This window comes from Narcine bancroftii, chromosome 4, assembly GCF_036971445.1.
Source record: "Narcine bancroftii isolate sNarBan1 chromosome 4, sNarBan1.hap1, whole genome shotgun sequence".
NCBI classification, from domain to species: domain Eukaryota; kingdom Metazoa; phylum Chordata; class Chondrichthyes; order Torpediniformes; family Narcinidae; genus Narcine; species Narcine bancroftii.
In genome coordinates, this window is record NC_091472.1 from 197155592 (window position 1) to 197179619 (window position 24028).

Below are 24028 nucleotides of genomic sequence, written 5' to 3' on the forward strand. Positions count from 1 at the left end.
CTGGCCACCATCATGTCAAACATTCTACAGGAGCTCTATCGAGAGTGTCCTGGCTGGCTTTATCACCGTGGGGTACGGTTGCTGCAGAGAAATGGATCAGAGATCATTCTAGAGAGGATCCCTGGAGTCTCCGTCCCCCACCTCAGGATCTAACAGGATCATTGTTTGAAGAGGGTGCGCAAAATCTGTCCTGCACACAGCATCTTCCAGCTGCTCCTGTCGGGGAAGAGATCCAGGAGGATCAGAGCCAGCACAACCAGGCTGAGGAACAGCTTCTTCCCACAGGCAGTGAAAATGATGAATGACCCAAGGAGCTGCTTGCACTAACCATCCGAGACTCTCATAGTCATGAAAAAATATTGTCCTGCATCTGTATTGTGTGTCTGAATGTGTGTTATGTCTGTTTGTGTGTCTGCATGTTTTGCACCGAGGGCCAGAGAACGATGTTTCGTCAGGTTGTACTTGTAATTATAAACTTGAACTGAACTTGAACTTGAGATTTGGACCAGGGCAGGGACTGCGAGACCCGTCAAGCCCACTGGAAGGTGAATGAGCCAGCTTTCCTCTTCAGGACAGTGCTCTTGGCACCGAGGTCCTGGTTACACACAGCTGGCCTTGGTCTATTCCGAGCTCCATGATGGAAGGAGATCTTCAGGTGGATGGAGAGGAAAGATTCAAAGATGTGTCGAAGCCTCCTTGAAGTACAACATCACCATTAATCTGTGGCAGTTTCTGGGCTGTTGCTTCTCAAGGTGGAGAAGGAATGTTCAGTATGCCACGGAGAAGATCTCAGAAGCCGTGAAAGCGGATGCCATGGAAGGAGCTCATGTCCTCCCCATCCTGACCCATTTAGAGGGGAGCCTAAGCTCCCCATCCCGGAACCCTCAGTCATCCCTAATCATGAGGCTTTGTCTCAGAAGGAGAAGGCAGGTCAGGCTGAGGACACCAGAATCCTTCTGTAAGGCTGGGGTCCAAAGGCTCCAGGCTCCCCTTCACCAGCACTTCAGACTTTGAGAGGATGTACACATGCCCAAGAGGATTATCCCCACAAATGTCGCTGCTCATCCAAACTGTGGGATTGGGTCTTGGGGAAACATGAATGGATGAGTGTTGAGATCCCATTGCCACTTGTGAATTGGCTTACCAGCATTCGACTGCAATGGAAACCCAAAGTGTACTGTGTCTAAGACCATATCACCTTTGGCTCAGTGACCCAGGGGTGTTTGATCAAATCGCAATGGCTGTGACTGCTGATGGATTGGACCAGGGTACAGTGGTGGTCTACGGAAATGAATGAAGTAGTGGGACCTCAGTGAGATCCTCAAGCCTAACTAATGCTGATGACATCTCTGTGAAGTGAAGCACAATTTGGCCAGGCCTCTTCATTGAACCTGTTCCTCGAATTACGCTGCCCGTGTTATTTCACGAGGACAAAGCTGTTGAGTTAAGAGTTTTTCAGAATAAATGCCTGAATGCTGGCACTCATTTAGGAATGGCACGGTTTAACATTCTTCACTGCCAGCCAGGAGAGGTGCTGTTGGCAGCACTGCACAGCTAGTCCTCCCACCAAAGGCAAGCCTTCCAAAACAGGTCCTCAAGCCTCCATCTCGTGGCTCAGATCACAGGCTCAAGATTTGTGGATTAAAACAGGCAACTGCACATCACAAAAGGAGTCCAAACAAATGAAAGAGGTGGCCATCGAACATGCAACTTTGCAAAGGCGGGAAGACCTCACCTCGCCAGGCAGCATTTGCAGAGAGAGAAACTGGGTTAATGCTCGGGCTCTGAGGATTTCTCTCTCTCTCCACTGATGCTGTCTGGCTGGCTGAATCTTCCAGCATGTCTGCTTTTGTAACAGAAGCTATTCAGCCCATTGAGGTGGTGCTGGCCCTGCAGGAAAAATAATCTCCAACAAGTCTCATGGTCCAGTTTTTCCAGAGCATTCAATAAGGATGTTTGCAACTCAACGTGAAAATATCTGAGCGCTGAGACAGATTTTCAGTCTGATTACTTTCAGTCAGATGTTTGATGCGGGGGGGGGGGTGTGGGGGAAGAGAGGGTAGCAGGGGAAAGAGGAAAGGGGAGGGGAGAGAGGCGTGAGTGAGGGGAGGGAGAAGGGGCAGGGAAAAGACAAGAGGGAGACAGGGGAGAGGGAAAAGGAGAGTGGGGAGAATTGAGAGAAGGAGAGAGGGAGGGGAGGGAGGAGAGATTGGGAGAGATGGAGGTCAGATGGAAGGGGAAAGGGGAGGAAGGGGAGGATGGGAAGAGATGGGGAGGGTAGGGGAGAATGGGTGTAGGGAGGGAAGATGGGGAGGGAGGGGGAGAATAGGTGTAGGGAGGGAAGATGGGGAGGAGGGAGGGGAAGATGAGGGAGGGAGAGGAGAATGGAGAAGGGGTGGGGGAGGATGAAGGGGAAGGGATGGGGGAGGATGAAGGAGGGAGGGGAGGATGGGAGGGAGGCGAGGTGAGGGAGTGGAAGGAAGTTGGGGAGGGAAGGGTTGAATAGAGTGAGGGTGCCAGTGGGGGGGGGGAAGGAGGGGGAGGATGCATGGATAGTGGGTTGGGAATGGGGGTGGGGGAGGGGGAGAGGGAGAGAGGGGGAAGGAGAGGGAGGGAGGGAGGGGAGAGAGGAGGGAGGGAGGGAGGGAAGAGGGGGGAAGGGGAGGGAGAGGGGAGAGGGTAAGGGGGAGGGAGTGAGAAGGGGAGGGAGGGTAAGGGAGAGGGTAAGGGGGAGAAGGTAAGGGGGAGAAGGTAAGAGGAAGGGGAGAGGCAGGCGGAGAGGGGAAAGGGGGAGGTGGAACATGCGGGGGGGGGCGGAGACTTGGGGAAGAGTGAGAACGCAGCTGGAGCGGGGAGTGACTGCGCTCGAACAGCTGGGGCGAGCGATCCGCAGTCGGGACGTCCCAGCCCGCAGCCTCCTGCTTTCTGCGGTGTGGCCGCGAGGAGTGAGCGCTCGGGGATACGGGGCGCCTGCGGGCCATGAGCGCTCCCTGGCCAGTCCGGGTCCTGCTGCTCGCCGCATTGCAGGTCACTTGGTGCGGGGCCGCCGCCGCGACGAGCGGCATCGCTGCTGACAGCCGTGCGATCTCTCCACGGGTCGGCAGCCAGGAGTCGGAGATGACAGGTGAGAGGGGATGGAGAGAGGAAGGAGGGAGGGAGCGAGGGGAATGTGTGGTTAAGAAAAGGTTACGGGCAAGATGGGGAGATTAAGAGAAGGGAGACCGCGTAACAGCCAGCGTCTGGGGATAAACAGACGGACTGTTTATCCGTTCACAGGGCGACAGGAATTTATTTACATGATAATTGCAGAAAGTGCACTGTTGAGGCATTTGGCATCTGAATGGAGATACTCGACTATGGAGTAGGAGCGGGGCAGTGGGATCAGCGTGGGGACTGATCCAGGACTGTGGGGAGAGAGCGGGGCAGTGAGATCAGCGTGGGGACTGATATAGGGCTGTGGGGTGAGAGCGGGGCAGTGGGATCAGCCTGGGGACTAATATAGGGCTGTGGGGTGAGAGCGGGGCAGTGGGATCAGCCTGGGGACTGATACAGGGCAGTGGGGAGAGAGTGGGGCAGTGGGATCAGTGTGGGGACTGATACAGGGCTGTGGGATGGGAGCGGGGCAGTTGGATTAGGGTGACTGATAAAACCATGTGGTGAGAAATGGGCAGTGGGATCACAATAACCATTCGAGACTCTCACATTCACAAAAGTATATATGAATACTTGTCCTGCATATATATTGTTTGTGTGTGTTATGTCAGGTTATGTGCCTGTGTGTTTTGCACTGAGGACCGGAGAACACTGTTTTGTCCGCTGTACTGGTACAATCAGATGACAGTAAACTTTACTTGCTGAGGGGGGTTCATCTTCAGAACTGGAGGAAGCTGCTCCTCCTGTGGTATCTACACTCCTGAACCAAGCATCATTTGCTTTTGACCACATTCAGAGGCCGGCCTCCAAATCAACGTCAGTCCATTGGCAGATGTTTGCAAGAGACGAGCCTCATTCAATGTCCGCCAAGCCAAGTGCTACTCGCCTGTTCCCAAGGTTCTCTGACAATTAAGATCCAGGCTGAGCCCCCCACCCCTGGAAATCATGGAGCACGTCCAATGGCCTGGGAGTCCGTTCCTGATGGAGGCCGACATTGATGACTTCACCGTCAGTGTTAGTCATGTTTACAGGTGAAGACTTCATCACAAGGCCCTGAGAGATCCTTCACACCACGGGACGGATCAGCAATAATCCGTCAGCCAAAAAATCCCTGCATTAGACTCCCAAAATTGGCAATGTTCTCTGGGCTCTGTGGTAGCGACTGATTCCAAGAGAAGGCAGGAAGGATCCAGAGATATGCCCAAAGGTTCAAGTGAAGAAAGAACATTTGCAAAGGCCCATTAATTGGAGCACTGTGTCTGCAGAGGGAGTGCCCCATTACATCATGGCCAACCATGCACCTTCATTGCTGTCAGTGGGAGAACTGGAGAGCTACAAATTGGCCTCGTCATTCACCTCGGAACCCACTGCACCGAGGGATGGCCATCCTCAAACATGACAGCCTCACAGAGGAGAAGGTGGGCTGGACTGGTTGGAGAAAAAACATAGGTTGGAATTTGTCTTCCTGCTATGGCTCAGTGCCCCACTGAGGATCCTGGTCCCATCCCCCATCCTCCTTCCCCGCCCTGACTGTCCCATCCCCCCTCCTCCTTCCCTGTCCTGACCATCCCATCCCCCATCCTCCTTCCCTGCCCTGTCCGTCCCATCCCCCATCCTCCTTCCCCACCCCGTCAGTCCCGTTCCCCATCTTCCTTCCCTGCCCCTTCTGTCCAATCTCCCATCCTCCTTCCCTGCCGCATCAGTCCCGCCGCCATCCTCTTTCCATGCCCCATCAGTCCCACCCTCATCTTTCTTCCCTGTCCCGTCCATCCCATCCTCCATCTTCCTTCCCTGCCCATCCGTTCTGTCCCCCATCTTCCTTCCCTTCCCTGTCCGTCCCATCCCCCATCTTCCTTCCCTGCCTCGTCCATCCCATCCTCCATTTTCATTCCCTGCCCCGTCCGTCCTGTCCCCCATCTTCCTTCCCTACCCCGTCCGTCCCATCCCCCATCTTCCTTCCCTGCCCCGTCTGTCCCGTACCCCAACTTCCTTCCCTGTCCCGTCCTCCATCTTCATTCCCTGCCCTGTCTGTCCCATCCCCATTCTTCCTTCCCTGCCCCTTCCATCCCATCCCCCATCCTCCTTCCTTGCTCCATGACCCATCTCACCCCCATTCTCCTTCCCTGCCCCGTCCGTCACATCCCATCTTCCTTCTCTGCCCTGTCTGTCCCATCCCCTCTCTTCCTTCCCAGCCCCATCTGTCCCATCCCCCATCCTCCTTCCCTGCCCCATGACCCGTCCCATCCCCCATCCTCCTTCCCTGCCCCGTCCGTCACATCCCATCTTCCTTCTCTGCCCTGTCTGTCCCGTCCCCTCTCTTCCTTCCCTGCCCCATGACCCATCCCAACCCCCATCCTCCTTCCCTGCCCCATGACCCGCCCTGCCCCATGACCCGTCCCATCTCCCATCTACCTTCACTGACCCGCACTCTGTGGGTGGTTGTACATTGGAGACATGCAGCAGTTCTCAGAAATCTGCACCAGTTGGAGGAGGTCCCTCAGAGAGCAGGGATAGTGATCTACTTAGTGGAACTGATCCATCTGCCCTGCCCGGAGACCCACTTGGCGGAACCAATCCATCTGATCTGCCCAGCCGGGAGATCCATTCGGCGAAACTGATCCATCCAACCTGGCCTTGTTGCTGCCCCCTCTTATTGATCCGGTGGAGAGGGGGTCACTGAGGCTTTGTTGCTGCCTCCTCTTATTGATCCAGTGGAGATGGGGTCACCGTGGCCTTGTTGCTGCCTTCTCTTGTCGAGCCGGTGGAGAGGGGGTCACCGTGGCCTTGTTGCAGCCCCCTCTTATTGATCTGGTGGAGATGGGTCACAGTGGCCTTGTTGCTGCTTCCTCTTGTCTATACCGTGGAAAGGGGACTTACCGTGGCCTTATTACTGCCTCCTCTTGTTGAGAAGGTAGAGAGGGGTTCACTGTGGTCTTGTTGGTGCCTCCTCTTGTTGAGCCAGTGAAGAGGGGGTCTCTGTGGCCTTATTACTGCCCCATCTTGTTGAGATGGTGGAGAGTGAATCACCGTGGCCTTGTTGGTGCCTTCTCTTGTCGAGCCGGTGGAGAGGGGGTCACCGTGGCCTTGTTGCAGCCCCCTCTTATTGATCTGGTGGAGAGGGGTCACAGTGGCCTTGTTGCGGCCTCCTCTTGACGAGCTGGTGAAGTGGGGGTCTCCGTGGCCTTATTCCTGCCTCCTCTTGTCTACACTGTGGAGAGGGGGCTAACCATGGCGTTATTACTGCCTCCTCTTGTTGAGAAGGTGGAGAGGGGGTCACTGTGGCCTTATTACTGCCTCCTCTTGATGAGACAGTGGAGAGGGGGTCTCCATGGCCTTATTATTGCCGCCTCTTGTCGAGATGGTGGAGAGGGGGTCACCGTGGCCTTGTTGGTGCCTCTTCTTGTTGAGCTAGTGAAGAGGGGGTCTCTGTGGCCTTATTACTGCCCCCTTTTGTTGAGATGATGTAGAGTGGGTCACTGTGGCCTTACTCCTGCCTCCTCTTGTCTACACTGTGGAGAGGGGGCTAACCATGGCGTTATTACTGCCTCCTCTTGTTGAGAAGGTGGAGAGGGGGTCACGGTGGCCTTGTTGGTGCTTCCTCTTGTTGAACTGGTGAAGAGGGTTCTCTGTGGCCTTATTACTGCCCCTTCTTGTTGAGATGGTGGAGAGGGGGTCACTGTGGCCTTATTACTGCCTCCTCTTGTCGAGACAGTGGAGAGGGGGCTAACCATGGCGTTATTACTGCCTCCTCTTGTTGAGAAGGTGGAGAGGGGGTCACGGTGGCCTTGTTGGTGCTTCCTCTTGTCGAGACAGTGGAGAGGGGATCTCCATGGCCTTGTTGCTGCCCCTTCTTGTCGAGATGGTGGAGAGGGGGTCACCGTGGCCATATTACTGCCGCCTCTTGTCGAGATGGTGGAGAGGGGGTCACCGTGGCCTTGTTGGTGCCTCCTCTTGTTGAGCTAGTGAAGAGGGGGTCTCTGTGGCCTTATTACTGCCCCTTCTTGTTGAGATGGTGTAGAGTGGGTCACTGTGGCCTTATTACTGCCTCCTCTTGTCGAGACAGTGGAGAGGGGGGTCACCGTGGCTCTGTTGGTGCCTCCTCTTGTCAAGCCGGTGGAGATGGGCTCACTGTGGCCTTGTTGCTGTCCCCTCCTATTGATTCGGTTTAGGGGGGTCACCGAGGCTTTGTTGCAGTCTCCTCTTGTCGAGCTGGTGGAGAGGGGGTCTCCGTGGTCTTATTATTGCCTCCTCTTGTCGAGACGGTGGAAAGGAGGTCATCGTGGCCATATTACTGCCTCCTTTTGTCGAGACGGTGGAGAGGGGGTCACCGCAGCCTTGTTCCTGCCTCCTCTTGTCTATACAGTGGAGAGGAGGGGTCACCATGGCCTTATTACTGAGCTGGTGAAGAGCGGGTCTCTGTGGCCTTATTACTGCCCCCTCTTGTTGAGATGGTGCAGCGGGGGTCACTGTGTCCTTATTACTTTCTCCTCTTGTCGAGACAGTGGAGACGGGGTCACCGTGGCCTTGTTGGTGCCTCCTCTTGTCAAGCTGGTGGAGAGGGCCTCACCGTGGCCTTGTTCCTGCCCCCTCTTATTGATCTGGTGGAGAAGGGGTCACCGTTGCCCTGTTGGTGCCTCCTCATGTTGAGCAGGTGGAGAGGGGGTCACTGTGGCTTTTTTGCTGCCCCCTCTTATTGATCTGGTGGAGAGGGGGTCACCGTGGCTTTGTTGTTGCCTCCTCGTGTCGAGCCAGTGGAGAGGGGGTCTCCATGGCCTTATTACTGCCTCCTCTTGTTGAGACGGTGGAGAGGGGGTCACCGAGGCCTTATTACTGCCTCCTCTTGTTGAGACGGTGGAGAGGGGGTCACCGAGGCCTTGTTCCTGCCTCCTCTTGTCTATACGGTGGAGAGGGGGTCTCCATGGCCTTATTACTGCCTCCTCTTGTTGAGAAGGTGGAGAGGGGGTCACTGTGGCTTTATTACTGCCTCCTCTTGTCGAGACAGTGGAGAGGGGGTTACCGTGGCCTTGTTGATTCCTCCTTTTGTCGTGCCAGTGGAAATGGGCTCACCGTGGCCTTGTTCCTGCCTCCTCTTCTCTATACAGTGGAGAGGGGGTCAAAGTGGCCTTATTACTTGCCTCCTCTTGTTGAGAAAGGGGAGAGGGGGTCACCGCAGCCTTGTTCCTGCCTCCTCTTGTCTATACAGTGGAGAGGAGGGGTCACCATGGCCTTATTACTGCCTCCTCTTGTTGAGAAGGTGGAGAGGGGGTCACCATGGCCTTGTTGGTGCCTCCTCTTGTCAAGCTGGTGAAGAGCGGGTCTCTGTGGCCTTATTACTGCCCCCTCTTGTTGAGATGGTGCAGCGGGGGTCACTGTGTCCTTATTACTTTCTCCTCTTGTCGAGACAGTGGAGACGGGGTCACCGTGGCCTTGTTGGTGCCTCCTCTTGTCAAGCTGGTGGAGAGGGCCTCACCGTGGCCTTGTTCCTGCCCCCTCTTATTGATCTGGTGGAGAAGGGGTCACTGTTGCCTTGTTGGTGCCTCCTCATGTTGAGCAGGTGGAGAGGGGGTCACTGTGGCTTTTTTGCTGCCCCCTCTTATTGATCTGGTGGAGAGGGGGTCACCGTGGCTTTGTTGTTGCCTCCTCGTGTCGAGCCAGTGGAGAGGGGGTCTCCATGGCCTTATTACTGCCTCCTCTTGTTGAGACGGTGGAGAGGGGGTCACCGAGGCCTTATTACTGCCTCCTCTTGTTGAGAAGGTGGAGAGGGGGTCACTGTGGCATTATTACTGCCTCCTTTTGTCGTGCCAGTGGAGATGGGCTCACTGTGGCCTTGTTCCTGCCTCCTCTTCTCTATACAGTGGAGAGGGGGTAACCGTGGCCTTATTGGTGCCTCCTCTTGTCAAGCCGGTGGAGATGGGTTCACCGTGGCCTTGTTGCTGTCCCCACCTATTGATCCGGTGGAAAGGGGGTCACTGAGGCTTTGTTGCGGTCTCCTCTTTTCGAGCTGGTGGAGAGGGGTTCTCCGTGGCCTTATTATTGCCTCCTCTTGTCGAGAATGTAGAGAGGGGTTCACAGTGACCTTGTTCCTGCCTCCTCTTGTCTATATGGTGGAGAGGGGGTCTCCATGGCCTTATTACTGCCTCCTCTTGTTGAGAAGATGGAGAGGGGGGTCACCATGGCCTTGTTGGTGCCTCCTCTTGTCGAACTGGTGAAGAGAGGGTCTCTGTGGCCTTTTTACTGCTTCCTCTTGTTGAGGTGATGGAGAGTGGGTCACTGTGGCCTTATTACTGCCTCCTCGTCAAGCCGGTGGAGATGGGCTCGTCTATACGGTGGAGGGGGGGTCACCATGGCCTTATTACTTGCCTCCTCTTGTTGAGAATGTAGAGAGGGGGTCACCGTGGCCTTGTTGGTTCCTCCTCTTGTCGAGCCGGTGGAGAGGGGTTCACAGTGGCCTTATTACTGCCTCCTCTTGACGAGCCGGTGGAGAGGGGGTCACAGTGGCCTTGTTCCTGTCTCCTCTTGTCGAGATGGTGGAGAGGGGATCACGGTGGCCTTGTTCCTGCCTCCTCTTGTCGAGACAGAGAGGGGGTCACCGTGGCCTTGTTGCTGCAGATTCAAACCTTGCTGGAAGAAGGAAGTCTCTTCTCTCTAGTTCAATGCAGTCATCTCTCTGGCAGCCTTCAGCATCCACAGTTGTGTCCACGGAATTCACTGCCGGCCCCCCTGTGTAGGGGGGGGGCGGGCGCCAAATTTCTTTGCCGACACATCGGAGTTCCATCCTTTATTTTCTCTTTTCTGCATACTGATTGTTTCTTCTCTCCTCTGAGCAGTTCATTTCCAGGGTTAGATGCCCAGCCACCCAATCTCTATCGTCTTGTTTAAAAAATATTTTTGCTTTGGTTCCCTGGCTCGAATCATAGTTTTGTTTCTGTACAAAAGGGCCTCTTTTCCACTCTCCCCTTGAGACTCAGCCTGAACAAATGTGACCCGTTCCCAGTCTCCCCATGTTGCTGTGCTGTTGAGGGAGCGGTTGAGCTTGGATATCCTGTAACCCTTACCCCACTCCAATTGAAGTGTTGACAAGCCCACCACCCCCCACCCCCCTGCCCCCCACAGTTTGTTTTATGTGGTGCAGCTTCGGCGATCTCCACTGACCTTCCGCTTCACTGCCGGCTCCTGGATGACTTCGTGAAATCCACATGCGCAATACCAGTTCAGGCAGAGGTGGGTCTGCTGCCCGCCTCTTCTTTGGGCTGGACTCTGTGACATCTCAGTGATGGAGAGGGTGAGCAAATTTAGGTTATAGGGAGTCACTATCCCGGAGGATTTTTCCTGGACCTAACACACCAATGGTATCGTGAAGAAAGCACGTCAGTGCCTCTACTTCCTCAGGAGTTTGCAGAGGTTTGGTATGACACCAGAAACCCCTGGCAAATTTCTACAGAGGTGTGGTGGAAAGTGTGCTGACCAGCTGCACCACCATCTGGTATGGGGTCACCAATACCCCTGAGCGTAAAAACCCTTCAAAAGGTAGTGGACGCAGCCCAGGACATCACAGGCAAAACCCTCCCCACCATCAAGGAAACCCTCCCCACCATCAAGGACATCTACAGGGAACACTGCCGTCGGAAAGCAGCAGGAATCATCAAGGATCCACACCATCCAACGCCTGCTCTGTTCTCACTGCTGCCATCAGGAAAGAGGTGTAGATGCCACAAGACTCACACCAGGTTCAGGAACAGCTGCTACCCCTCCCCCATCAGACTTCTCAACCACAAACTCAATCAGGGACTCATTTAAGGACCTGTGCACTTTATAGATTTCTTTCCTCTTTGATTTCACAGTCAGTATGTTTATGTTCTTTATTTGTTTACGTTGAGTACAGATTTTTTTTTGCTCAACCAGTAAATGGTAATTCTGCTTGGCCCGCAGGAAAAAGAATCTTGGGGTTAGATGTGATGTCGTGTATGTACCCTGACAATAACTCTCAATCTGGAATCACAGTTCACTGGTGGTCCTGGAAACCCAGTTCCAACTCCCTGTGTGGGCTGGTGGGATCTGGCATGTCTGGTGTGACTCAAGTGTCACAGGTTTAATCTCGCCGCTGAAGCTGAGGGGCCGAGCGGAGGCAGCTCAGTGACTGGGTTGGGTGGGTGGGTGATCACTGGTGCCACGTTCTGCTGGGTCTCTGATGGCCAACTGGTATGGTGTTTTACAGGGTTTCGGGTACTGAAGTCTGCCTCCCATTACTGGCCCTTGGAGCGCGTGGAGGGGCTGAATGAGCTGTGCGACGTGGACGGAAGCGAGACAGGTTACTGAGATGCGCATGTCCATCGCGATGATGGCCAAGCCTACCCCACTTGTGAAGTTCAAACAGTCAATGCACCACAGAGGGGTGGGGAGAGGAAGGGGAGGGTTGGTGGGTGGATCCGCTCTCCCCAACCGCAGGAAAGGGCATCAGTGGCATTGGATACAACCTGGGTTTGCCAAACCTCGTCCACTGCACTCGTCGTCTTGTCGTGTTTCAAAGGTGTTGAGCTGGAAAGGTTGGGGGAGGGGCGGGGTGGTCCACGGGAGCTCCGAAAATTGTGGAAAGATCCATCAGATTGGAGAAATGCCCACTCGTGAGGGGGACCCAGAACGAAGCCCACCACGGGTGGACATCACTCTGAACCTGATAAGGGTTTGTGGGGGGGGGGGTTTCTTTCCAGAGAGGACCCACAGCGAGCCATAGAGGAGAGGAGCTCGGGAGGAGTGGTTGATGAGGGGAGAGGGAGAAAGAAGAGAAGGTGGGACAGAGGGGCTGGACGGCCAATTCTGTGCTGCGCTGTACACCCAGGGCCTGCTTTCCTTCCCTCTTGCTCCTGACACTACCATTCCTGTCACGTGTTCTGTGTGGTCTGGCCTGACTGGTGGTAATTCTGTGCCTTGCCGCTCATTTGCTGTCTCACTTGTGTTTATCCTTTTCTCTCCGACAGCTCTTCGAACCCACCGTTTCACTGTACTTCCTCCCCATGACTCCACCTCTCTTTACACCACTGACTCTAACCTGTCGACAGTCGTGGGTGAGATGTTCCACCTTTCCCTGGTGACCATTTGAGGGTGAAAGGTTGTTACCTGTGAATGATTCCAAGGCAGCCTGAACTAACAGCAGGGGCTCTGTTTAATTGGGTATAGCAAATCAACAAATAAACACCTCCTCGCCCTCAGTTTTATTTTGTTATTTGGGTTTGTGTTTTGGGATACAGGTTTATGACTACAATAATACAGGGTAGTGGGATTATTGCCACACTGAAATTTGGGTGGCATCGAACAGCTACTATTGAGAAGGATTCACCATCAGCACACATTGCCCGCTGTCCCTTACAGTCGGAGAAAGAGAAGCAAGAGAGTGTCCACCCCCCCCCCCCGAGTTACTGAGTGCCCGTGGATTTGCCTCCCGCCGCCGCACAGACTCCTGTTCGATCCATCGCCGAACTGAGCTCCAGATCCGAACACCTGATGCAATCAGGAAACACCCGGCACCCTCTCATGTCCCGATTCCGACCCCCTGCAGCCGGTCTCCAGCAGTCCTTTGCCTGCTGTGAGCCCCCCTGTACGCCCTCACCTCGAGTCACCAGCAGCAGCCCCTCACTGGTCTGTCATCATGTCATGGGTTGGCTCCTTCTCAAACGGGGGGGAGGAAGGGATGTCCCCATTTTCTGGTGCCCCGCGCCACTCCCTCCGCTTGCTCAAATTCTGCAACCGCTGCTGCTGTACACAGGCGCCGCCATCTTGGGCCCAGACCTGCGGTCTTGGGAATTTAAATCCTGTATGGACCCAAAGGCAGACAGGCTGGGCGGTTGGACCCTGCGGGAAAGCATGGAGACTCCACTCCCCTCTCCACAGTAGCCATATTTTTTCCAGTCTAACCTGGAGTTGGAACAGTCCCTGATCAGTGTAACAAGAGGCTGATAGTTGTTGATTTAAAAAAAATTGTTCTTGAACTTGGAGATACTGTTCTTCAGGCTTCAGACCCTTCTGCCTGAAGATGGCTGTAAGAAGAGGTAGCGACCAGTGGGGAGGGTGGGGGGTGGAGATGGAGTCCTTTATTGGGGTACAAATGCATGCAGCCCTTTTGCGGGCCAGTTATATTGGTGCTCAGATGGAGTAGGTGAACAATGTAAGCAGACAGAAGGTGTGAGCTCCTCTCTAACCAAGTAAGACTCAGTGATCTAGGATGTATGATCAAAGGGGAGGTGGAAGCGGGTTTTGGAAAAGGAAGACCTCCAGGGCCCAGAGGTGGAGGTGGGCGTGGGGTTACTCCACAAGCAGCCCAGCTGTCACTCCCATCTGGGGTCTTGCTGCATGGCCTGACCTCCTGGTTCTGACTGGGTAAAGGATTGGGGGTGCTTGTCACATGACTTCCATGTGGTGTTCCCGACATGGCTGTCCGCTCAGGGTTAGCTGAGGAATGAATGTTAGAGGGGGCATTAGCATGTTGGGGGCCGGGGCACAGTACACTGTCCATAAACTCGGTCAGCTGGTGGTGGTGGGGGGGGGGTGAGTGTTAATATCATTCGCCCCTCCGATGTAGGTGCCGTCAGTGCTGCTTTTATGTCATCAAGCATCATCAGATGCTACTGACGCTTTACACGTGGAGGGGTGGGGGGGTGTTTCTGACGGCGAGCGATAACCTCGTACCCCCCCCCCCTTGATGCCCTGCCCCCACTGTTGGTCCACCTTCCCATCTGAGGCCATTGTGGGCAGATGGGTCAGTGAGGACGCGGTGGGCCAAAGGGCTATTTCTGTGCAACTCTGACTTGATTGGCTGATTTGTCAGGTAACCCCCTCCCACCTCCGTAACCCTTTGCTTATTAAACTCAAACGTTGGCCTCCCTGGGAGGCTGTGGGTGGGGCAGGTGATAGCCTGGGTACGGGTCCATGGAACTGACATTGCCATGGGCTGACGCTCCCTCTGTCCTGCAGACATTGTCGAGGGAGTGGTAAACAAGGACATCCTCCTCAACGGCCATGCAGGTGCCACCTTGCTCCACTTCGGAAGCTCCAAGAACTCGTGCATCAGTGACCCGGAGTTGTGCAGTGAGGCAGGTTAGTTTCCCTCCCACTTTCAGGAAGGTGGGGGGGCCCTCCCCAGGCCATGGAGCAGCAAGATCCCACAATGTAACAGATGTCACTCTGTTAGCTTGGGGGAGTTGGGGGGGGTGTTTTGTGGATTAATCTGGGAGTTGGGTGCGCTGTGAAGTCTGAGCAGGTGAACATCAGGAACAAGAGCAGGAGAAGGCAGTTTGGCCCATCAAGCCTGCTGCACCACTCAATGAGATCATAGCTGATCTGATGATCTGCTCATCTCCTCCTACCTGCCTTTTTCCATATCCCTTAATTCCTCTTCTTTGTAAAGAGCTATCCAACCTTGTCTTAAATATATTTACTGACGTCGCCTCCACTGCTTCAATGGGCAGTGAATTCCACAGATTCACCACCTTCTGGCAAAAAGCATTTCCTCCTCATCTCCATCCTAAATCCACTACCCTGCATCTTGAGGCTACATCCCCTAGTTCTGGTCTCCCCCACCAAAGGGAAGAACTTACCTACCTCTTTCTTATCTATGCCTTTCATAATTTTATACGTTTTTGTAAGATCCCCTCTCATTCTTCTAAACTCCAGCGAGCATAGTCCCAGACGACTCGATCTCCCAACCCCTGCATGGCTGGAAATCCCAGGTGCAATCAGTGTCTCTCTCTCTCCCCCCCTTCAGGTGTTACCTTTTCCTTCTTCTGGAAGAATCGGGACAAACAGTCCACAGTTTCCATGGCATCGGGGGGCAAGCTGCTGTCCAATCGCTTCTCCATCTATGCTAGTGTCAACAAAGGCTTCGTGGAGTTTCATGCCCACAAGACCTTGCACTCGTGGAAAGCCACAATAAGCCACCAGGTGAGCCAGGCTTCGGGCTGATGTTGCCAGACAACAAAGATTTTGCTTCCAGAACATTTTTGGGTGTATTTACGGATCTTGGGCTGTTGATCACAAACATCGTGTTTAAAAATTTTCTGTCATGAACTGTTTTTTTTAAGATGTAACCTATTTTTGTGATTTCCTGTCATATTTTAAGTATACTAGTACATTTCCCACAAAGCTCACTGTTTTGGTCAGTCTAAGCAGGCCTGGGCATGGACTCAGTGCAGGTGCTGTGTAAATGTTGTCTTGGGCTGAGCCTGCTTTGTCAGGATAGATGCAGTCAGGCTATAAAAGCAGATGCTGTGCATTCCATTAATGTAGATTGAACGCATGTTGATGCACATGTTGTTCAGGCAATAGCAGAGTGAGTGCCCTTAACAATAGCATTTATTGTCTCCAGGAAGATTCAATACAGCGGAAATGTCTCCTCAATGTCACAACAGGTGCGATACATTCTGTTACAGTTATGGCGAGTATACGCTTAAGGCTAAATTCAACAAAAGTTAATTTAATGTTTCTCCAACTTCTGACATGATGCAGCATGTCTGAAGTTATCTTTGAGTTTGGCTTGAAGTTGTCAGGAAGCAAACCTTTTGGGAAAAAAAGGCATTGTTCAAGGGTTCCCCCTTCCCAACGTTGGGGTCTCCTGCTTCAGGTTCCTCTGCTTCAGGTTCCTCTGCTTCAGGTTCCTGGAGAGTGACCTGCTGTCGCACCCAGAGGGGCACCACAGGAACGTCCTGTGAAACCAAACTTGAACCACAAGTTCAGCTGAGAAAGTTTGGTTGTGAAAGGGGTGTTGCATTGCACAGTGGGGCATGGTACCCATGGGGGTGGGGCTTGCAGCTCAGAACAGCTCATGTTGGATGCTGCTGTTAGTTGAAGCCGAACCAGATAATAAGCTCCATTTCTCCCCTTCCTCCCATCCTCCAGGCCCACCCCACTCTCCTGTTCAAGTGTGTAGTTGGGGGGGTGGGGTGGTGTTTGAACAGTTGGCATAGTGGTTAGCGCAACAGTGCCAGCAACTCGGGTTCGAATCCCGCGCTGTCCTGTAAGGAGTTTGTACATTCTCCCCGTGTCTGTGGGGGATTCCTCTAGGGGTTCGGGTTTCCTCTCACCCTCCAAAATATATGGGGGTTGTAGGCCACTTGGGTGTAATTGGGCGGCATGGGCTCGTAGACCGAACGGTCATGTATGTCTAAATTTGATCTTTAAAACACCAGAGAGAGAGAGAGAGAAATGGATGGACTTTGTTGTCTGCAGCTTATGGATCCTGCCAAACAAACTTAGAATATAAATCATCAACAGACAAACCGTGCGGTGGCAGCACGAAAGGGAGGTGAGCCTGTGGGCCTGCTCAGACTGTGCCTGTCCGGAGCTTGTGACACGAAGCAGACCTGCTCTCTCTCCCTCTGTCGAAACCATAAGGACGTATGTGATCCAAGGAGGCATTGGTTTGTAGATCCATAATTGGCTTGCCCAAAGACGGCAGAAGGTGGTTGTAGATGTTCTGTATTCTGCATGGAGGTCGGTGACCAGTGGTGTTCAAAATTGATGGTATTGTGGATAGTCTGGAAGGTTGCCAGAGGTTACAGTGGGGGCATTGACAGGATGCAGAGCTGGGCTGAGAAGTGGCAGATGGAGTTTAACCCAGAAAAGTGTGCTGTGGTTCATTTCCATGGGTCAAATTTGACGGTAGAACACAATGTTAATGGAAGACTCTGAGCAGTGTGGACGAACTGAGAGATCTTGGGGTCCGTGTCCACAGGACACTCAGAGCTGTGGCACAGATTGATAGTGTTGTTAAGAAGGCATATGGTGTGTTGGCCTTCATTAACCATGGGATCGAGTTCAAGAAACATGTGGTATTGTTACAGTGATGTGAGAACTTGGTTAGATCCCACTTGGGACTTCTGGACATCTCACTGCTGGAAGGATGTGGATGTTTGTAGAGAGGAGATTTACAAGGATGCTGCCTGGATTGGCGAGCACGCCTCACGAGGAGAGGCTGGACACACTTGGTCTCGTGACGGCTGAATACATATGTTGGCCTTGAGTAGGGCCGGTCGCTGCTGGTGATGCCCCCATGGTGACGTTCGGGAAATGTTACGTGCAGTATGCGTGGGCTGGAATGGGGAGCAAGGAGAGCGCAGTAGCTCACGCGCAGGGCTCAGAAGGAGGAGAGAAAAGTTGTGTAGTGGTCACCTGTGGATCGGAAAGGCGGGGGGGTGGGGGGGTTTGTGGTGGCTAGAGAAACCTGGGAAGAAGAATGTGGTTGCTGAAGAAGGAAATGTTGATACTGGTTTTGTGCCGAAGACCGTTGAATCCATCCTATTCATTGTTCACATAGTGTGTTTACAGCAGTATTATCACCTTTCAGCAATGGCGGATGAGCGGTGACCTGACAGGGGTCAGACGCATTGAACTTGTGGATGGCCAGAGGCTTTCTCCCAGGCTGAAATGGCTAACGCGAGGGAGCATGAATTTATGGTGCCTGGGAGAAAGTATGGGGGGGGGGGGGGGGGTTGCAAGAAGTAGGTTTATCATACAGAGAGTGGTGGGCGCACGGAATGCGCTGCCGATGACGGTGGTGGAGGCAGGTACAATAGGATCTTTAGGAGTCCATTAGATAGGTCCATGGACCTGAGAGAAAATGGAGGGATGTGCTGTACTGTGCACTGGCTGCCCTCCTACTGCAGGGGGCGACCGCTGTACCTGCAGGTAGGCAACCTGGGAGGCTGGCCCCGCCTGCAAGCTGTCAATCACTGGCCCATATTAAGACTTGAGCCGGCCCTTTAGGGTGACAGTCGGACACGTGGAGCCAGGAAGGTACAGAAACCGGTGTGTACAAGTTTAAGCTGATTAAAGCCTGTGGACTTAGCGTCAGAATCATCCACACAGCAGCCCTTGCAATGCAGTAGGGAAATACTAGGTAGCTGTTAGAGTAGGTTATTAGGTCAGCACAATGCTGTGGGGTGAAGGGCTTGTACTGTGCTGTAGAACAGCTATTCACAACTTCTTTTCGTCCCTTCGCCCCCCCCCCCCCACCAGTTTATGGGCCTCCTTCCCTGTGAAGCCGTCAAGCTCTGGTTTCTTGCGTACTTCTACCGTCGACATAAAAAACACTTTAAAAAAACGTGTTATGTGAGGTGAAAACCAGGCTTCTGGGGAGGCCCCCATTGAGAATGGCTGCTGTAAATTCCTATGTTCACATCTCTGTCGCCTGGAGCATGCCCAAGATGGCAGTGCCTGTGCTGGCAGCAACCACGAAGACCTTGCAGACTCTGGGGAGCAGCGGACCAGGGCAGGGCACCAGAGGTGGGGAGAACATGGTTTGTGTAGGAGTTAGTGCAACACCACTGCAGCTCCAGCGACCCCGGTTTGAATCTGGTGCTGTCTGTGAGGAGTTTTTACATTCTCACTGTGTCTGGGAGCTGTTTTCCTCCCACCCTTCAAAATGTACTGGGGGCTGGAGGTTAATTGGGGTGTAAATTTAGATGCAGCAAAGTAACAGGCCCTTTCATCCCACAACCCCAATTACAACCTCCAACCCCAGTACATTTTGAATTGGACAGCACGGAATCGGCTTCTATAAATAAAACAAACCTCCGTTCAGAAGGAGAGGCAGAGGAGACGACCCTATAGGGGGACCAGCGAGGGGCTCAGTGGCTGCGGGGGCCCACGCCGGGCTGAGGGCTGCTGGACACTGGCTCACAGGAGCCAGATATCGGAACCGAGATGCGGGTGGGACGAGGGCTTCCTAATCGTGTCGGGGGTTTGGAGCTGGAGCTTGTGTTGCCGGTGGATCGAACATGAGTCTGTGTGGTTGCAGAGGCTGCGGGAACACTGGAGGTGAATCCACGTACACTCAGTGACTCTGAAGGGACTTTTTTTTCCCTTCTCTCTCTCTCCTTGCCTGCCTTACGGCAGAAGTTAAAATATATCAGGAGTATAATATATGTAATGTGTTATAACTTGACAGTAAAAGGAACGTTGACATTTTCACCTTTAAAAACGTGAGATTTGTAGGTAAATGGGTGTATTTGGGGCAACACAGGCTCATAGCCTTCTAAGCTAAAATTTAAGACCAGGATGTTTTGCCTGTACTTGGAGGAGGGGGTGGGGGGTGGAGAGAGAAAGGCTACAGTTGTAGCTCATTATCTCAGAAATCTTGCAGCCAGCCAATGCCGAGCTCCGTACGTGAGAGGGGCCACAAGGCAGTCATTTGAGAGGGGGCACAAAATGGCTGAGAATTCTGTTTTCAAATTAGAGCCAGCTGTTTGTGTGTTGTTCATCTCCAGCACTCTACACTGTGGGGGGTGGGGTGGGGTGGGGGGAGAAAGCTCGGAGGGTTTGATTTCACTCTCTCCCAGCCCCTCTCCCGTGACGTGACAGCACGCTACCTCTAGCAGAGAAATCCCTCGCTAAATGCCAAACATGTGTGCCCAGTTCTCCTTCCAGAAATCTGCCTGGTCCTTTGTGTTCAATGAGTCACGCAGGGAATGTAGAATTACCATAAAACACAGAGCTACAGGTCAGGGGAAGCAGTGACGTGAGGATGAGGTGTTCTGTTCAGATGGAGTGGGAGAAGACCGGACAACTTAGGAGGGAAGGAGAGCAGTAGTGATGGGGAATGCAATAGCTCGAGGGGCAGAAAGGGGATTCTAGGGACATGAAAAAGACACCCGAATGGTTTGTTGTGTTATGGGCCCAGAGGACCCCAAACCCCAGCAGCAATAGATATTCACCAAGTAACCAAATGGTTACTTAAACAAAAGATGCTTTTAATTAACTTTAAACATGAAAACAGGATCAAACTCTAACTTATTACTATTAACTTAACCCCCTTCTACTTTTAAGTGCACATGTATGTAATGTGTGTGTAAGTTTAGAAAAGTTATTTGATTCACAGTCTAAACTCACTTCTCCAAGTTCACTGGTTGCAGGCAATTCTTATACTCTGCACAGAATTTAACATTCATGAACATCATCAGGCTTTGGTGCTTGAAAAGTAAATGGTTACTGCTCAGGAAGGTTCTTGTCAGTTTTCAGAGAGAGATTTGTTGTTCCTGGACACAAACCGATCCCTTTTAATCAGCCATGTCAATGTCTTGCTGACAAAACTTGCCCCTTCAGGGTTCTCCAGATGATAACCTCTTTCTTTCAGGTCACCACAGAGTTCCTTTTTGTTTTGGTTATTCCAAGTGAAACATGAGGCAGCCAGTCCTCTCCTCTTGTATGAACCAAAGGGCTTTGACCAGTCTGAACTAAGCACTCACAACCCATCTTCCAAATGTAGCATTTTCCACAAGCTTCCCAGCTTGTCCTGTCCTGTAGAACTGAATTCTCTCTCTCTCTCTCTCTCTCTCTCTTTCTTTCTCTCTCTCTCTCTCTCTCACTCACTCACTCACTCTCTCTCTCTCTCTCTCTCTCTCTCTCTCTCTCTCTCTCTCTCTCTCTCTCTCTCTCTCTCTCTCTCAGGGATTCAGGAATACAGGGAGCTACAGTAGGTAGGAAGCTGAAAGACAGGACCTCAAGGGTAGTAATGTCTGGATTGGGGCTGTGCCACGTACCAGTAGGGGTAAGAATGAGGTGATAGGGCAGATGAATGTGTGCCTGTATAATTGGTGCAGGGGACAGGTTCAGATGTCTGGATCATTGGGATTTCTTCTGGGGAAGTTACGATCTGTACAAAAAGGATGGGCTGCACCCGAACTGGAAGGGGACCAATATCCTGGAGGAGAGGTTTGCTCGAGCTTTTGAGGAAAGTTTAAACTAGTTTGGCAAGGGGATGGGAAACAGAACGATTGGGCGGAAAGCAGAGTAGATGGTTGATGCACAGTGTAGTGAGATTGTGGGGAAGGGCAGGCAGTGGAGGAAGCATAAATGTAGTCAATGTTTACTTCAGTGCAAGAAGTATTATGAACTTTACAGCATGGATCAGTCCATGGTATTACGATGTTGTGGCTACTACAGAGACTTGACTGATGCAAGGACAGGTTTAGATGTTTTAAAAGGGATAGGATGGGAGGTGAAAGGGGAGAAGGATACAGCATTACCAGTGAGGTATAGTAACCTGGCGTTGGTGCTGTGTAACCGCTCAGCAAATGGGGGTGTAAGGCGCTCCTTCCAATAGCCGACAAGTCATCCTTGGGCAAGGTGTGGTCCCTGTTTAGCCTCCCAATCAGGGTCACGTGAAGCTGTGGATTGCAGATGGTGTTTTACAAGCAGGTTCTACAAATTGGAATTTACAGTTGTAAAACTAAAAACACTGGGCAGATGAATCTGCTTATCAAGGTTACCCAACCAGTGCGGACATTGCAACTAAAGACGGCAACAGGAAAGCACGTCACTATTTTTCCCCTTGTATAATCATGATCTCGACATTGACTACGGTCTCAGTTCAAAGACGGAGCCTTCACCGAAGACAAACAGGGGAGGCAACAACTACAATTTAGAGGGTGAGAGACTGTGACGGATGGAGAGACATGGTCGCCCACGCCAAACGGCAGGGCACCTGAATGAATGAATGATATCACAGCTCCAGAAAGGGAGGGTGTTGTGGAGGGATTGTCTACAGCACACATGTCAAACTCAGGCCCGCGGGCCAAATTTGGCCCATGATAAAATTATATTTGGTCCGCAAGATCATATCAAATATGTATTAGAGCTGGCCCGCTGGCCGCCGCGCCAGTATAGCGCATGCACAGCTAATACTACAAATCCCAGAATGCTTTGCAAATGCATTAGCGCTGGCCCGTCAGCCCGCTAATCGCCCCAACCTCCTCTGTTTATATTCATTAGCATCTGCGACCTGTCGCCCAACTCACATGTAATAAACCCCTTACGAAAAATGGCCAAACGAAAGACAGAAAACAGGACCTTTCAAGACAGGTGGGAGGCAGACTATATGTTCATCATTTTAAAAGACAAACCTGTCTGTCATTGAAGCAAGTAGTTATTTTTTTGACTTGTTGGCTTGTAAAAAAAAATACATTTAAAAGGAGCTTAAAGGCTATAGAGAAATATTATTTATTGAATATTTTATTTCTAATTTGTTAATGCTTCTTCTGGAAAGAGTTTAACCAAAACTATTATTAAACATTTATTTTAATAAGAAAAAGTTTAACATTACATATGTTGAAAGAAGAGAAAACATGCAGATGTTGTTGAAAATTTTCAATAAATATTTAGTTTGGCCCACGACTTAGTCCAAGTTTTTAATTTTGGCCCTCTGTGAATTTGAGTTTGACACCCCTGGTCTACAGAGTCAGTGTGGGTGGAAGTCAGAAACCGGAACGGGGCCATCACTGTACTGGGAGTGGTCTATGGACCCCTAAATAGCCCTCAGGACATGAGGAGCGGGTAAGTAGGCAGATTTTGGAATGGTGCAGAAGTAACAGGGTTGTTGTTATGGAGACGCCAACTTCCCAAATGTAGACCAGCACCTCCTAACTGCAAGAGGGACAGAATTTGTCAGGTGTATCCAAGAAGGATTCCAGTCACAGTTTGTTGACCAGCCAACTGGAGGAGAGGCCACACTAGATCTAGTAGTGGGCCATGAACCTGGTCAGGTGACAGACCTCTCGGTGGGGGAGCATTTCGATGACAGTGATCACAACTCCCTGACAAGGATGGGAAGAGACAAAATGGTCAAGTGTTTAATTGGGGAAGGGCTAATTGTGATGGGATGAGGCAGGAACTGGGGAGAGTCAATTCGGAACAAATGTTCTCAGGGAAAAGCACAGAAGTAATGTGGAGGATGTTCAGGGACCACTGGCGTGGGTCCAAGGGTAGGTTTGTCCCACTGAGACAGGGCAGAGATCAGAGGAAAAGGGAACCGTGGTTGACTAAAGAGATGAGACAGCTCGTTAAGAGGAAGAAGGAACCAGACAGAGAGTTTAGGAAGCAAAAGAGAGGAAGGGGTCATGAGAACTATATGTTAGTCAGGAAGGAACTTAAAAAATAATTTAGGAGAGTTAGAAGAGGGCACGAGAAGGCCTTGGCAGGTAGGATTAAGGAAAACCCTAAGGTGTTCTGTGTATTTGTGGAGCTGAAGGATGACTAGAGTGAAAGTAGGACCGCTTAAAGATAAAGGAGGCAGTTTTGTGATAAAGTTCATCCTTTCTGGTTTACAATTAGGAATTTCCTTCAAAATTTGTTTAAAATTCAATTTCCTTTAGATCCAAATTTTTTTTGTTAGGTTATTTTACTCTGTTCGTGGACTTGGGGTTGGATAAGTTTCAGACAGCGTTTATTCGTCTAACATTGACAGTTGCTCGAAAATGTAACGCTATGTCCTGGAAAGATAAAGCGGAGTTAAATGTAGTTCGATGGCATAATGAGTTGAAGTCATGTATCGCTATGGAGAAAATAACATATAATTTACATAATTATTATGATTTTTTTCATTAAGATGTGGACACTGTATATGAAGAATATGAATTTAGTAATATTGTAAATTACTGAATTTTTTTGTTTATTTTTAATGCTTCCCTTTAGGGATCTTTTGTGGGAGGGAGGAGGGGATGGGTTTGTTTTACTGTTTTGTTATTAGACTACTTATTCTGTAAAAATCTATTTATTTTTATTGAAAAAATACTAAATAAAGTTTTAAAAAAAAAGATAAAGGAGGCAATGTGCCTGAAGGCAGAGGAGGTTGAGGAGGTCCTAAATGAAAACTTTGCTTCACTGTTCACCAGAGAAGGGTGATGAATGTGAGGTCAATATAGAACAGACTTGTGTGTTGGAGCATGTTGACGTTAAAAAAGGTAAAGGTTCCATTATTGTCACGTAATACTACATTTAGAATGTGACATACATGAAATTCTTTAACTTTTCTCTACCGTAAGGCAGACAGAGAGTCCCCTTTTTGTCCAGTGCCCCTCACAGAAACATAGGCCGTCACCCCTCCAAGTACTGA

The 24028-nt window shown here is 51.6% G+C and overlaps 1 protein-coding gene across 1 annotated transcript; it reads left to right on the forward strand.

Moving 5' to 3' along the window:
* Positions 1-2857: 2857 nt before the first annotated feature.
* LOC138762413 (adhesion G-protein coupled receptor D1-like) lies at positions 2858-15105 on the forward strand. The gene is made up of 4 exons (XM_069936173.1): positions 2858-3124; positions 11369-11461; positions 14119-14241; positions 14909-15105. The coding sequence occupies exons 1-4, from the start codon at positions 2980-2982 to the stop codon at positions 15103-15105; spliced, it is 558 nt and encodes a 185-aa protein (XP_069792274.1). The 5' UTR covers positions 2858-2979.
* The last annotated feature ends 8923 nt before the right edge of the window (positions 15106-24028 follow it).